The 15,051-nt window shown below is 47.9% G+C and overlaps 1 protein-coding gene across 12 annotated transcripts in view; it reads left to right on the forward strand.

The window, feature by feature from the left end:
- Positions 1–14,002, forward strand: part of Nmdar2 (glutamate ionotropic receptor NMDA type subunit 2) — a 116,370-nt gene extending 102,368 nt beyond the window's left edge. For 3 of the 12 annotated variants that reach the window (XM_076907897.1, XM_076907896.1, XM_076907903.1), the window contains 11 exons: positions 2,400–2,547; positions 2,946–3,129; positions 3,262–3,431; positions 3,959–4,071; positions 5,144–5,428; positions 6,062–6,243; positions 6,587–6,822; positions 7,042–7,235; positions 9,740–9,856; positions 13,183–13,284; positions 13,721–14,002. In XM_076907897.1, the coding sequence (XP_076764012.1) occupies positions 2,400–2,547; positions 2,946–3,129; positions 3,262–3,431; positions 3,959–4,071; positions 5,144–5,428; positions 6,062–6,243; positions 6,587–6,822; positions 7,042–7,235; positions 9,740–9,856; positions 13,183–13,284; positions 13,721–13,778 (1,789 nt within the window). In that variant the 3' untranslated portion in view covers positions 13,779–14,002. Of the gene's footprint in view, positions 1–2,399; positions 2,548–2,945; positions 3,130–3,261; positions 3,432–3,958; positions 4,072–5,143; positions 5,429–6,061; positions 6,244–6,586; positions 6,823–7,041; positions 7,236–7,720; positions 7,822–9,739; positions 9,857–13,182; positions 13,285–13,720 lie in introns of those variants that run through there. The other 9 variants (XM_076907902.1, XM_076907907.1, XM_076907899.1 and 6 more) reach the window with 8 other exon arrangements.
- Positions 14,003–15,051: the final 1,049 nt, after the last annotated feature.

Consider the following 15,051-nt stretch of genomic DNA (forward strand, 5'->3'; position numbering starts at 1 on the left):
CGGCAAAAGTGACCAAAGTTGTTCCAGAACGGCTATCATAGGGGAACCAGGATGGTCTCAGCTGGTGGAAATCGAAGTTTCAGAGACGAAACTCTTTTCTTGTTTCGACGCGGCCGTTCAGCGCAATTTACGCTGATGCGCGGCGGCTTTCTAACCGGAAAACGATCGAAAAGAAGTGAACTGCGGCGCGCAAACACAGCCGGGAAATCGAGGCACGGACGTCCATTCTGGATATAAAAGTTTCGATTGTTCACTTGAGGACACTTCCAATGCAATCTCATTGGAAGTTCCTTTGTGAAAAATAAAAGTTCTCGACGCTCGTCGAACGGGATGGAAATTTCGTTCCAATCGGTTTACTTACTTGTCGCGCTTTCCTTGCTGTTTCTCGAAATAATGATGCTCGAGGGCTGTCCGATACAAGGTGGTTGATTTGGCACGGATTTTCTCGCGTCGATTCAGAAATAATTTGGACTACTTTTAACGCGAGAACTTGCTGGCATATGTAAGCCACATTTTTTTTTTTTGAGAAGGAAACGATAATTCACAGGAAACCGTGGCTGTTGTCGGTTGAACAGCCCTTAGCAACGCCGTAAACTTTTATGAGGCGGACGAAACTACGCCTCCGATACGTAAAGGTCCCGTTGTGCGAGTAAAGTATAAACTTGCCACTATCAAGCCTCCTCCACCCTCTTCCCACCCCCTATAACGCGAGGCGTGCACCCATGGCACACGCGTTACGTAAGATTTTACGAGTTGCCGGCCAAGAAAGTCGCGAAATATACGCGAAACTTGGTGAATATCTTTCAGTTTAGAGGAAATCGATGTTTCGGGGCTACTTTTCACCCCCCTGGTTGCCCGATACAACCATGCGTCACGTTGCGGATACGTCGTAAAATAAATTTCACGTTGTTACCGTGAGAACTGGCTGCTCGCGACAGCCGCTCCGTCGATTTACCCCGTCGAAATTTACTGCAATTATATATTCACGCGATGGAGGATGCTAGCCAAACTCAGAACGTAATCGCGTGGCGATACAAAATATCCATCGTGCCCGTAGAAAATAGAGAAATGGCAATTTTGCGCCATGCGCGAATCTGTGTCAACCGACAATTCCCAATCGCGTGATTCCACGAATTCTCGATGAGATTATACATGCCCACTGGTGGATTTCGCATTAAAGATGGAGACTGGTAGAATCGAGACAGGCGAATCATAGTAATTGGTGTTGTTTAACAACAGCAATCGGAGCGAGTGCAATTGCAACCAGCTCCGCATCAGCCTGGCGTCGGTTGTTTACGCGGCTCGCAAAATAGAAGCTCGACACGGATCTCCGTACGTCAACGTGGTTGACACAGAACCAAATTATATTCGGCCACGGTTATTACACTGTCCTGCGCGGCGCGCAACCCTTGTCACCGGCTGAATTCCGGTATAATAGTCCCGGAGGTGCGCTCTGCTTCTTCGTTTGTCTAACGCGTCTACCATCAGAGCCCGTTTCCCGACAAATTTATTCGACAATTACGCCCGTTGCGTCGACTTGATTAAGCTGCGCTTACGTACGCCCCGTGGACGTCTTTACGATTAACTATCGCGACGATTACGATTAATTTCGAGCCACAGCATTAAAGGGGTGGTGGTTCCTCCAGCCTGCAATTGGTCAGTTGTAATTAGAAGTTTTCCGCTTTGAAAAGTACAACGCATCGAATTCGAATAGATTCTAAATTCTAAATTATAATTAGAGATTTGGGTAGTTTTACTAAGGGGTAGGAGTAAGACTTGTCATTCGATTTCGTGAGAAGAGGAAACGCGGAGGCATACCGCTGCTTACAACACGGTGCCTCGAATCGATAGTCCCAACAATACGTTCTCCAACGGAACACGTGAAACGAGTGTTATTCACCAGCTGCGGAAACAATACACGAAGAGCATCGAGTTTGTCACGCGCAGGTGTGACCAGTGTAAACCATCCGACTCGCATTCAACCAGATTGCACGACTTGGCCAGAAGCGACGTTAATCCAGTTGTTTCGGCCACTCCTGGGAACGGGGATCGTGTAAATCCAAGAATCATTGCTGGATTTCTCGGGAGTCATGCAGAGTCACGCGATACACCCGCCATTAAGCGTGCTCCTCTAATAATTAGTCGAAAGAGGATGAAAAACTGCTTAGTCGAACTCTTTTATTCGAAACGAAGGATATTCCCTCGGGAATCCTCCTTCTTTTGTGCATTCAGCACGTTCGCGAGAAATCGATGCCCCCCAAAAGCAATTGGTACACGATTAATACGAGACGTGCTTCTCTTTTCACGTCACCCTTTAAGAACTCGAACGATTGTTACGCCGCAGGGATGATCAAGGGACGATTGTGTTGGATTGTTCCGTTACGTTTGTCGTTTTTCAGGATAGACATTCAATCGGCGCAGAAGAACGAGAGCTTCTACCAGTGCTGCAGCGGATTCTGCATCGACCTGCTCCAGAAGTTCTCCGAGGAGATCGGTTTCACTTACGAGCTCGTCAGGGTGGAAGACGGCAAATGGGGCACGCTGGAGGTGAGCTCTAATTAATCCTAACGAACCCAATAATTGTCAAAAGTGTTTCTCTCCGAGGAGATTTAAAGAAAATCCCAACCATCGAGTTCGAAAATTCAATAATCGTACCTCGAACTCTGCTTTCGGATACATCTTTGGATAATTGAATTAAGTTTGGAACGATGGACGCCCTCGAAATCGTACGATCCCCTTGAAACCGTTCCGTTAAGGAGCGAGATAAGCGTTAATGGGTCGCGCGATCGTTTCCTATAAAACCAATTAAGAAATCTTAATCCCGTGAACGTGGGGGATGGTGGAGTCAGTTTCAATAGTCGCGAAAACAGAGGGGGTGGACGTCTCAACGGGGGTTGGAAATGCGAGTCGTTTCAATGCCCGACTGTCGGCTCTTTTGTTCGCAGAATGGAAAATGGAATGGCCTGATTGCTGATCTCGTAAATCGGAAGACGGACATGGTGATGACGTCTCTGATGATTAACTCTGAAAGGGAAGCTGTGGTGGACTTCACAGTGCCGTACATGGAGACTGGTATCGCGATAGTAGTGGCGAAGAGGACTGGTATTATATCTCCCACTGCCTTCCTTGGTGAGAACTCGCTAAAACTCGCGAGACATTCAAATCAAATTTACAAAAATTCTACGCTATACAGGGTGTCGATTTTCCAGTAACAATATTAGAGAGTTAACTAGATAATACTTGCAATGATATCACTTTCAGAACCATTTGACACCGCCTCTTGGATGCTAGTCGGCATCGTCGCCATACACGCGGCCACAATTATGATACTACTGTTCGAATGGTTGTCACCATCCGGTTTCAACATGAAGGTAAACCCTTCAGGCGCTGCGCGGAAACTGGTACCATTAATTTCGCTTCTTATTACCTATGTATGTTTTCTCACCCCACCTCCACTCCTGTGCAGCACGAAATCCTCTCCCTCCCTCTCCCTCGAAGCTAATTATTTGCCGGACAGTGCCGTTAATCTTAACGACATCTTGGCACCGTGACAGTGCATCGAGAAAAAGGAGATTGATTATGGACTGGTCTCTCGATAATACAATGCGACCAAGTTTCGAAGCTTCTTCTGCGAGAACAAGAAACCTTGCACCTCGAGTCCTCGTTGGCGATGAAGTACACACGTTTGGACATCGATCGTAATTTAATTCGACGCGATTGGAAATTTATTAAATCGCATCGAGATCAGTGCAGAGCGAAGAGACGCGAGTGTAGTCGAAAGTGTTTTATCGATATTAATTTTTCCAAATACACGACAACCCTTGTTCCTTGCATGGCTCCAAGACCAGCGTCGTAGAGTAGAATATTTTCTTATCGTTGCAATGTTATCGCTACGCTGAACAGGCAGAAAAGTATGAAACCTTTCTAAACGGGGCTGTGGTGTTCTTTTCGGTCGCAGAAGAATCCATCGCCTAATCATCGATTCTCTTTCTGCCGGACGTACTGGCTGGTCTGGGCCGTATTATTTCAGGCAGCCGTCCATATCGATTCTCCCAGGGGATTCACAGCCAGGTTGGTAAAACAATATCAAATCGTATCCATCGGATAAGCTAGAAGATCAGAATGGAAGGAACGAAGGGTGGATAACGAAAATGAAAGAGAGCTGGACTCGATTAACTCTGCTAATTGTACTTGCAAATCGCGTACTCGAAATCGAATCTATTCTACCGCTTAGATTTTCTATTTATCCACAAATCCAATTACTTGGACCAATTTCTAATTGCTTCGAACGTGCCTCGCGCGGTTCAGAAATTATAATATTTGGTGCTCGCAGAAATAAAGTGGCGGATTCGGGTGCAGCTCGAATCCTCGATAAATTCCACCCTTCGCACGAGCATGCAGTCTCGCGGAAGTTAATGCAAGAGAACGTCGTAACTCGATTGAATTTCACGCGGTACCACGGGTGCTCCGCGGTTTCGCGCAACAGTGCGGAATATTATTATTCGCGCGTGCAGAGTAAGCAGCGGGAAGTGGTTTAAATCACGACGGCAATATCTTAGATCATAGCCAGGATTCGCGAAACTGAATGCACGTACGTTCTCCCCGTCTCGCGCCAGGTAACTACTATGCAGTCCGTGAAAAATGAACGTTCTATTTCACGAGCCGCTCGAGCGGTCGATTCGAACGCGCTGCCACCCCTTAATCACCCCCAAAGCGCCGTGAGTCGCTTCGAACGTAACTTTCGAAAACGCTCTCGCCCTCGTGATTGAATTTTTTCACTCTGGAACAAGAGAACGTTCCTTCGCGTAGCATCGCTGGATAAATAGGCCAGCGATTAATTAACACACGTAACCACTGATAGGATTAATCGCGTGGTACGACGAAGAGACATTCTTTTGTTCGATGGTTCGAAGATTGATCGAACGCAAGCGCAGGTATCTCCGCCGCTCGATGCTGATATTTATTGCACCCGATAAAATTTATCTGCTAAGTGATTCATTTTACACGTCGCTGTTGTATGCGAACCATTTCGTCTTTCACGATCCAACCGTGACGCCACAGCAAAATTAAAAGCCGCCTAGACAGCTCTGTAATAAATAAAAATGGTCAAATTAAAAGATTCTCATCCAGCCACGTGATTCAGATTCATGACGAACGTGTGGGCGTTGTTCGCCGTGGTGTTCCTCGCCATTTACACTGCCAACCTGGCCGCCTTCATGATCACGAGGGAGGAGTTCCACGAGTTCACCGGCGTCGACGACCATCGTCTGTCCAAGCCGTGGTCCCACAAGCCTATGTTCAAATTCGGCACGATACCGTGGAGCCACACGGACAGCACGCTCGCTAAGTACTTCAAGGAGATGCACGCGTACATGAAGAAGTTCAACAAGAGCAGCGTGGCCGAGGGGATCGAGGCGGTTATCAGCGGGTAAGCGCGATAAGTAATGCCCCGTTGGTAGGTGTAACTTACTCCAACGGCGTTTACGATGGAACTCGGGCCAGACGTCGCTTAGCCAAGCTTAATGCTCACGCATTATGTATTCGTAGCTCGTTATCGAACTTTCTCGACGGAGTTATTTCGTCTAATCTCTCCGCGCCAGTTCCACCAACTTTCGCGGCGCGATGATCCGTGTACGGCTCGGTTTAAACGAGAACTGTGTTTGTCGCGCGAATTTCAGGGACAAAGTGTTTCAACCGGTAACAGATTGAGAGACAAGATTCTCTGTACAATATCGCAAGGATCAGGTTAATTCGTGGTTGATTTTTGTGAACGAACGAAATCACGAAACGCAGCTATCGCCGGTTTAACTCGAGTCGTTGAATTTCCGAGTCCGTTTCCAGGAAGATAGATCGATAGCATAAATCGAGGAAAATGCACCGTAAAATGATTTCCTCGGGAAACTCCTTGGAGCGCAGCTGAGATAAGACCGAGCGCCCGTTCACAGTGGGAAGAAAGTTTCGCGGGGGATGGCACGGGTCGGATGATCAACCGTGCTATTCCTCTCGAGTTTTCCCCGTCCGTTTCACAATTTTCTGATCAGCATCGTTTCTTTCCTAACAGAGAAATGGACGCGTTTATCTACGACGGCACGGTGCTGGACTACTTGGTCGCCCAGGACGAGGACTGCCGACTGCTGACCGTGGGATCTTGGTACGCCATGACTGGATACGGTCTCGCGTTCTCCAGGAATTCCAAGTACCTCCAAATGTTCAACAAACGTCTCCTCGATTACAGAGATAACGGTGAGAAAAGAGGAAAAAAGATTTTGTTTCCGTGCTGTCGAAGCGTCTGACTCGTCACTGAATGCTTTATCACTGTTCGAGAGATTAAGCTCGCTCGTTAAAAAATTGGAAAGGGAAGAAACGTTCAATTAATTTGCTGAGATGCTCAGACAGAGTGGCTCGCTTTAGAATGGAAGAAAAAAGAACCTGAGGAAGAATTAACCGAGCCACGGTTATCAGTGACCGAACCACACGCTGGGCAAGCCGCGATCAAATTGCATCTGTCGCGTGCAGGTCGCGGGAATTAAAAAAGATCCGGCGCATAGTACCACCGACATTTTTCATTAGAACGGTGAAATTTCAGGAGACCTCGAGCGTCTGAGAAGGTACTGGATGACAGGGACCTGCAAGCCCGGCAAAGAGGTGCAAAAGAGCAGCGATCCCCTGGCGCTCGAGCAGTTCTTGTCCGCGTTCCTTTTATTGATGATGGGAATTCTTCTGGCGGCGGCCTTCCTGCTCCTCGAGCATTTGTACTTCAAGTACGTCAGACAGCATCTGGCGAGGAGCGACGGCGGCGGTTGCTGCGCGCTTTTCAGCTTGGTGAGTCGCCTTCGTCCTAGCCAGCGTCCATTTTTACTTGGACGCATCGATCACGAATCTAACGTTATGACGTTGCGATTTTGCCGCCATATTGCGGGTACCTTTCGATTCGATTCATTTCTTGAGATCTTTACGTGCCTCTGGCATTGTTAAATTTTATTTTCAAAGTAGTTTTGTAATGTTCGAACGTTTCAACTTTGTCGATAATTCGTTTTAAAGAGCATGGGGAAGTCGTTGACCTTTCGCGGAGCAGTCTACGAGGCGCAGGATATCCTGAGGTACCACAGATGCAGGGATCCGATATGCGACACGCATCTGTGGAAGGTGAAACACGAGCTGGACATGGCGAGGATCAGGATACGGCAGCTGGAGAAGGACCTGGAGGCGCACGGGATAAAACCCAGCCAGGCCAAGTACGCTATTATCCTAATCCGTTCGATCTAACCTCGTACCACGGTATCCATAGTATCTGACGCTGTGTCTGCATCGCAGTTGAGACCCTCTAGCCTGGTTCATTCGCGTGGATCTCGAGGAGTAGATACAAATTAATTAAATTCGCGTCGTGCCCTCCCTCAACTGTTCACTTTCACCCCAGCCACGCAAGTTTAGTCGGTTGTACTCGTTGTTTATTACGTAATGTGCTTGCAAAGAGTTGGTACGAAGCTCGCTGCAGTTGGTCGTGAATTTTCGAGATCCGCTGGATGATTGGAGGAAGGACTCAGAAACGAAGGGCAAAGAGGCGAGACGCGATTCAACGAACGACGCGAACCTTTGTCCAGACGATTCGACACGTGTATCGACTTCCCCCCTCGAAGTGCCGCGATCGCTTTCGAAACGAAACATCTCGCGCTGCAGCTTGTTCCCCAACCAAGTTCTCCAACAGACCTTTGTTTTCTAGAAAGCTTTCGTCCAAGGTTGAACACCTCTTCTGCCCGGTTTACGGATACGTTTCGTCCAAAGCGGAAGTGGACCCGTAACGACAGATCTACGCATGTTACTCGCATAGTTACGAATTACTTCACCTGTCTTCCGTAATATTGTTCGAGGGTTGAATTTCGATTCGCGGTGGATCGCGGCGGACGATTAGCGCGGCGTAACTTGGCGAGAAACTTTTTGCGCGCTCCTACAGAGATCCCTCTGGACAGCCTTCTTTAATTGGCAATCGAGATCCGATTAATTGAAACGTCGCCCGGGCGTAATTTCGAGGCGGCGGGATCGCCGCGAATCGAGCTTAAATCCTGACCTATTTTCTGACGTCACTTGGAGCCTGGCTCGCACAGCATGCATTTATCTACGAACGTACGCGTATATACAGTCGTATGTACAGTCGCAAAGTGTACTATGATACACTCACACGTGTGTACATTCACACGCATATTACACATGGGTACGTTAACGTCGTGCTAACGGCACGAGCGTATAGTTCATTTTTTTCATTCTTTTTTGTCTATTTGCGCCATTTTATGCATACACTGACGATCGTAAGTTTGGAGACTTGTCTCCCGTTAGCGGAGAAATAGATAGCTTCGAAGAGAAACCATAAATTCTTTGGAAAATATGAGGGAAACGATAGAAATGTCTTTGGTACCAGTTATCGTTGACTTGTACTACTGAAATTCTATTCCACTGCAATTAAATCGTATAACGTTCCGTGCATCGCACTTTTTTGATTGAAATTATTAATTTCGCGTCGCTCTGAATGTTTGCTTTGATATTCGAACCTTGAACGCTGGTTGTTAACTAATTGAACTTGAATTTTTCATTAATTAAGCTAATGGAAACGAAATTGTACTCTGTGCTAGTGATGTTACACGGTATTATATTTCTGCAATAATTATAGAGGGGAAAAATGATTGGAAACTCTGTCTATTCTCAAGAAGTAAGTTCATTACACGAGAACATTATAATTATTCTACGTTTACGTGGCAAAATTAGTATCGCGAGTGATCTGAAACTTACGATCGACAGTACGTATTATCATCGCATCACGTATGAGATTGTTTCACGGCAAATTAGCTTCGAATTTTCGTCCATATTGAGAAGCGCCCTCGTAAACACGAACGGTGGAGAGAAACAAAATGGGGCAGGGAGAATGTACAGAAATGGCGGGAGTGTACGCTTCTGAGAGGCAGAACTTCTCCTCGACACGAGATCTTCGAGCGAACTTACTTCCCTCGCTGGCAGCTGGAAAAGTTTCCTATGAAAACTTGGCCGAAATAAGCCTCAGGTGTTTGCCTAGAATCAAGGTAACATTGTTTCGGCAAATCGCGGACGTTGCTTAATCGAATTCCCGAGTAAACCGGGCCCGGCTGTAACTTTTCGTTTCGTATTCTTTTCGAAACTACTTAACGCTTGGATTACTATTGAAATTTATGTCTCGAATCTTGAATTCGAATCCCCCTGAATCTTTTAAATCGAATTTGAACCGTGTGTACGTGAAACCCTAAATTAAAATCCACAATTTTCAGTTCACACTTGACTTCGAGCTAACCAACGAAATTGAACTCGAAGTTCGACGCACACATACTATCCAAAGTTCATTTACGCTTCTTGGTGTTCGATGGAACTGTTACAAAAAGCAACAGAAGAATTCTTATCCCTCCGAAGAGAGGAAACGATTCCCCGTCGCGTTTCATCTCAAACTTCTTCCGCTCGACGTTTCTTCGATTTTCCAAACGCTTCGCGTAAAATCGACACTCGTGTTCTCGCGAGGCGGATCTTTTCACGTATCTCGCACACAATTTGGCGAGATCTTGCGAAGGTTTAACGAAGACAGATTATAACGGGAAGCAGGACGAAAGATCTCGAGTCGCGCGAGGCGTTCTGCTCGTTCGCGTAAGGAAGGGGATGATGGTTGGTGGCGGTGGACGATGGTGGATGAGAAGCCTGGCACATATCCACGTCGGCTTTTTTAAAGGAGGAAAACCGGAAGTCTCGGCTGGTGGCGAGGATGCTTTCAAAGCTCGGACCGCCATTCACAACCGGAGTCATTGGCGGTGGAGGCGCCGCATCCGCTACCGCCATACTTCGATTCGTAAGTCCGCAACGCCCACAACACGTAAGAACCCGAAGTGACGCAGGAACCAGAGGAAATCCCTTTTTTTCCATTCCACCCGGACGTGCTCGTCGAATGGTCTCGAAGCGGCGATTCTCTGCCCAGCGTTTTCCAACGCTCCTCGTCCGCCCCAGAAAACACGTTCCGCTCGACCGCTCGGTTTCTTAACGTCCCACGAAATTCATCCCCGTGGACTTGCTCTTCTTCTGCTCCATTCTTGCGTCCCGCTCGTATTTCCAACCTTTGCAACGAACGACCGTGCGTTCGATAGTTTTTGCCGAACCATTCGACGCCTGTGAAATCTGCTGATCAATTTATACTATGAAAAAGTTACTGTCCCTTAAGACACGTGCACGTATACACGAGATGATATTCGGATCGTAACAGACGTAAATTATTGCCGCCATATATCGAAACGCTTCCGAAGCATACAATTTGCAAAGAATACTCCCCGCGGATCGCCAATAAACATGGAACCGTATCTCGTCGGGAGATCGCAAACTCGCAGCGTATCCATAAATCTACTTTCCATTTCCGTACACTCGGTGACCTGAAAAATACCGCGAATACCAAAGCAGCGGTAACGCCAGTAGCTGATCTCAGCAACGACGAGGGCCTCCATCAACCCCTGTAGCTACGCGAGACGCGCCAGTCAGTGGGTCAGGGCTGTCGTGAACTTGGCAACGGGACAAGGAGCCGTCCGATCGGCTGCTGCCAAATATCCGGAAAAAAATTCACGCTTGTTTACTCGACAGCCGGTGTGGTCTCGCGGCGCCTGTCGTTTAAAAGTGAGTCGAGCGCGCGCGCGTGAACAGGGGTAGGCGTCGCGTGCCGTCACATCCGCCGCGTCTGTTTGACAAGTAAACGACGCCGTCCTCAGCTGTCGAGGCCATTCCGTCGACCCATCTGAAATTCAAAATCGTCCAAACGGGACGCGTTTCCTTAATAAAACAGAACATCTGTTCGTACGTCGAGATCCTCGCGTATATTTGCGCGTCTACCATCTATGCATAGTCTGTGGTCTCATCCGGTACCATTTCGAGGTCTTCGTCTCTCTCTCTCTCTCTCTCTCGAGGACGAGATGGTTCCTGCGTCGCTTCGAAGGAGACTGGTTTCGAGGTGCACGCGAAAATCGACGCGTCGATATGTGAGGTATTGGCAGTCGTTTCTTGGGGTGGCCAGGCGAGTGGTCGAGGCGCGGGGGTGGGAAAGGGGTTGGTCGTGCGTCGATAAATCCGTGCACTCGTTGACAGGAGAAGGAGAATCGATCTCGCGAGGCTCGTTCAAACGTAACGATCCCCTTGGTGTCTCTTACGCTAACGAGCGAGATATTATCGTTGCGCTCGCGGTTCTGACGTGCATCGCTCTGAGCAATGGGTGCGCGGGGTGTTGTCCCACGGACCTATATCAATTTAGAGCAGAATCAAGGTGAACGAAACAGCGGTCGAGGCTTTACAGTGTACTCACGGAGGATACGACGCTAGCCACTTCGATAATATCTCCCTCGAGACACCGGATATTAAAGAGTTAACCCGCGAAAGGGGAGAGAATTGCGGAGCGTCGCGTGAGTCGATGGCGGAGAGTGTAAAAGTCGAAAGGACAAGGGTAGAAGTAGATGAACCGCTTCGCTTGGTAGTCTAGAACGTCTGCATACACACATTCGAGTTACTCTTCTCTCTCTCTGTCTATCTATATACTGTCTCGTGACGTTTTTCTTGGTTTTTTTTTCATTTTTGTCTGTCCTCCTAGCTGTCCGTCCGATCACTTTCTTTCAACTCGTATCTTCTCGTTATCGATCAGCCCACGTATCATGTGCTCGGCAGCATGGCATGCGAGTTGAGTGGCGAAGTCCTCGAGCAACTCGTGGGCGACTGTATCGAGAGTATATACATAGTGGACGATAAATCGTTCGCGGTGTCGACGAGGTACAGGGGTGCGATCCATTCCGGTGGGACTAGCTGTGAATTAGGGGAACACGCGACCAAAGAAAAGAAAACGTAGCGATCGACGATCGAGTCATTTGTACGGAATGCGTCGCTCGATTACGATGGAATCTTGATGTGTCGTCGTTGCTTCGCGATGTCGCGGGGGTGTTTCGCGCGAGACGAGGCACGCGCGACGCTTTAGAGGAAGATCGAACCGACGATCAACAATTTTTTTCCCGCCATTTAATTAAATAATCGTCGAGCAGTGGCAGATGCGTCGCGCGACGAAATACACAGCGGCAAAGTATTGATTCAGAGCTGGAGAACGCGTACACTGGCGACGATTTGCATTTCGAAAGTAGTTCGAAATCGATCCGTGCCCTCCTCACGGTGATTCAAAAAGTTTCAACGCCCCGCCAGAAAATGCGCATGACAAATCTCATCCCTCGGAACACTTTTGACCGAGTTTTATCCTCGTATCTTCTAATCTCGCGAACGTGATCTGACCTAAATTCAATCGCGAGCGACCTCTCCACCCTCGATGAACCTCTGTCCCGAGTTTCAAGTCACCGTGCCGCCACTCTTCGTAAGTTTCTTCCCTGAGAACTGTAATTATTTCATCGTGTAATTTCCAGCGATTTTCTTAAGTCCACAGAGGAATTCCTTACTTAATTCGCTCGAATCGCTGGCTGAATATCCCGCGTGGCTTCGAACGAACGACGTCCTCGAGCGGAGAAGAAAAAACACCGCCATCTGAATTCTCTCGCCACGGGTTTACTAATTTCCTTTCGTGAAACGAGCTCGCGACGGTCTCTGAAAGTCGACGGAACTCGACGGTGCTCTTATTGACCCGGTTCGCGGACCGCAACAATTTCCCCGCCATAAACAGCGTTACATCACCTGCCTGTGTTATAAATTGCGTTACGCTGTTATCAACGTATTACAAACTACGCTATTTTCCGTATCCTGTTCCGTGCTGTCGCGTACGCACGCGTCTCTCTTAAACGTCGCATTAGAACTTCCGTGCCAGAGAAATTCTCGTGCGAGTTAAACTCACTTGGTTCGCGAAACAAGCTCACTCTGACCATTCTCCATAGTAATTTCTTAACAACGATTATTCATGATAATACTCTGAAGACGAAAGAGAGCAATTTGATTGGAAACGAAACGATTCGTGCAGCTCTATCGGTTGTTACTTGGTCATCGAACATGTTCTTCTTCGAACGCTCCCAGTCAGCATCTGGAACAACGACGATACTCGAGATTTCTACACCGGACGACTCACTCTGTATACATTTCTCTGTCTATCTGTCTATTAGCCAGTAAACGACGGACCCTCCCCCTTTGCGGGTCGTTACATAGAGATCCTCTTGAATCTAGATTCATCGACGCCATCGACGTCGGCAGGCCCAGGGATATGACCAGGAATCACGTGGTTAGCACGGAGTACGCCAACAAGTTTTTGCCCCCTGAGATCTACAGGTAAATGGCCTTCCAGTTTAATCTAATCTAGCTTCATCTAGTTTCGCGTCGAGTCGTTGCGAATAGAAACGCATCGTGCTCGCAAGCTCATTTTTTCAAAAATTCGTCGTAAAGAAGATCATGAAACACTCGATCGTACGTCGTATGTGCGTTTTCTAGAACCCATCGTGCCATCGTCCCTTCCAAAACATTCCACGTCTCGACGAAAGATCGTGAAAGACCCCTCGAAATTAGAGTTGTTTAAACACTTGCGAGAACCTATCGCGCGAATAACGAGTGCTCCTCGAGCACAGCCAATCGAGAACCCTTTGGCCACTAGTATATAACTTGATACCTCGCGAAAGGAATTAGATGGAACGATATCGTGTTAGAAATAAGCTCAGCTAGGAAGCGATGTCCAGTAAGCGTTCGCCACTAAATAAATTATTCCGCGCAGGATCCCGGACGATGGCGCCGTCAGGACGGAAATCGCCGAGATGGAGACAGTTCTGTGATCGTAGAGTGCTGGCCATGATTGCCCAGCCACGTCAGCGCGGCCGTAAGCGTCCCCAGGGTGCGCGGAACCGGCCCCCTCCGTCGTTTTCGACAACGAGTTCTTGCCTCGTCGTAGCCACCCTCGTCGCGCGGGTCCCTCGAAGCCCGGTCGTTCTGAACGACGACCGAATAAAGAAGGGCGAGGGCCGTCGAGGAGGGGAATGGTCGAAGAAGTAACCACGTCTCGTGCACAGGAAGAACGTTTCAGTGCCTATGAAGAACCGAGGAGCGTCGACGTTCAAGATTCTCCTCCCGAATATCAAGCATTTCTACGACCACGTCTCCGGGCCCTGTCGTGAGCCACCAGGGACCGGAAGTGCGCGGTAAACGCGTCGCGATTACGTCGTCCTGGCCATGGGACGACCTGGACGAACGCGACTGGTTTCGTTTCCATTCTTTTCTTTCTGTTTTGGAGTTTCACGCACTGTCCAGTGAGAACGTTTCTCTCGTTGGTAGTCTTTTCGTGGATTTCGAGCACCGAAAGTGTCGACGAGGATTAAGTATGGAGTGTGTTCGTAGGATTCATGCGTCTCGTACTCCTTGTCTGGGATTCTGAGTGTAGTTTCCGTTCGTTTGATTAGCAGACTGCGGATGTCTGCACGTCTGATGTCTGAGCGTACGCAAAGTAGTATGGAGTGCGCATAACTCGCAAGTATTGCGTTATTCAGTCGAAGAGAGGGGTAACCGAGGTTCTACTTTGCGTGTCGCGTTTCAACATCCGCAGTCTGATTGCGGGTCCTCTCGTTTGACACGGGGTGTCAGTTGGTTTGGTAATCGCTCGAAGAGTGTTAACTTTGAATAAGTAAGGGAAGACAGACGGGAATTTTGAATAACGCCTGATGCTCGAAGTCGAGAATGGTAGTCGCAGGAATTGGTAGGAGAAGGTAAAGCTCGGCACGAACCAACGGTAAATCTCGAAGTAACAAAAAAAAAAAAAAACGTAAGTTATATTCAGGCAGTAACAATGCAATAGATAGTTATTTGAAAATTCCTAAATCTTTTGAGAATCTCGTTAAAACTTTGTACGAAACTCCGGCCCGTTTTCCAAAAGTCGGGCGTCAACTTCGAGCCAACGATTGTTCGTTAAAACGAACGTTCAGGCGAGCAAATGCTACGAATGAACAAAAAAAATGAAAAAAAATAATTATTATTATTTAAAAAAGAAAAAAATTGAAAGAGGAAGGAGGAAAACCAATCGACATCTTGATGGAGAAATGTCAATGTGTATCATAC

The sequence above is a fragment of the Xylocopa sonorina genome, chromosome 17 (genome assembly GCF_050948175.1).
Source record: "Xylocopa sonorina isolate GNS202 chromosome 17, iyXylSono1_principal, whole genome shotgun sequence".
In the NCBI taxonomy this organism is placed as follows: domain Eukaryota; kingdom Metazoa; phylum Arthropoda; class Insecta; order Hymenoptera; family Apidae; genus Xylocopa; species Xylocopa sonorina.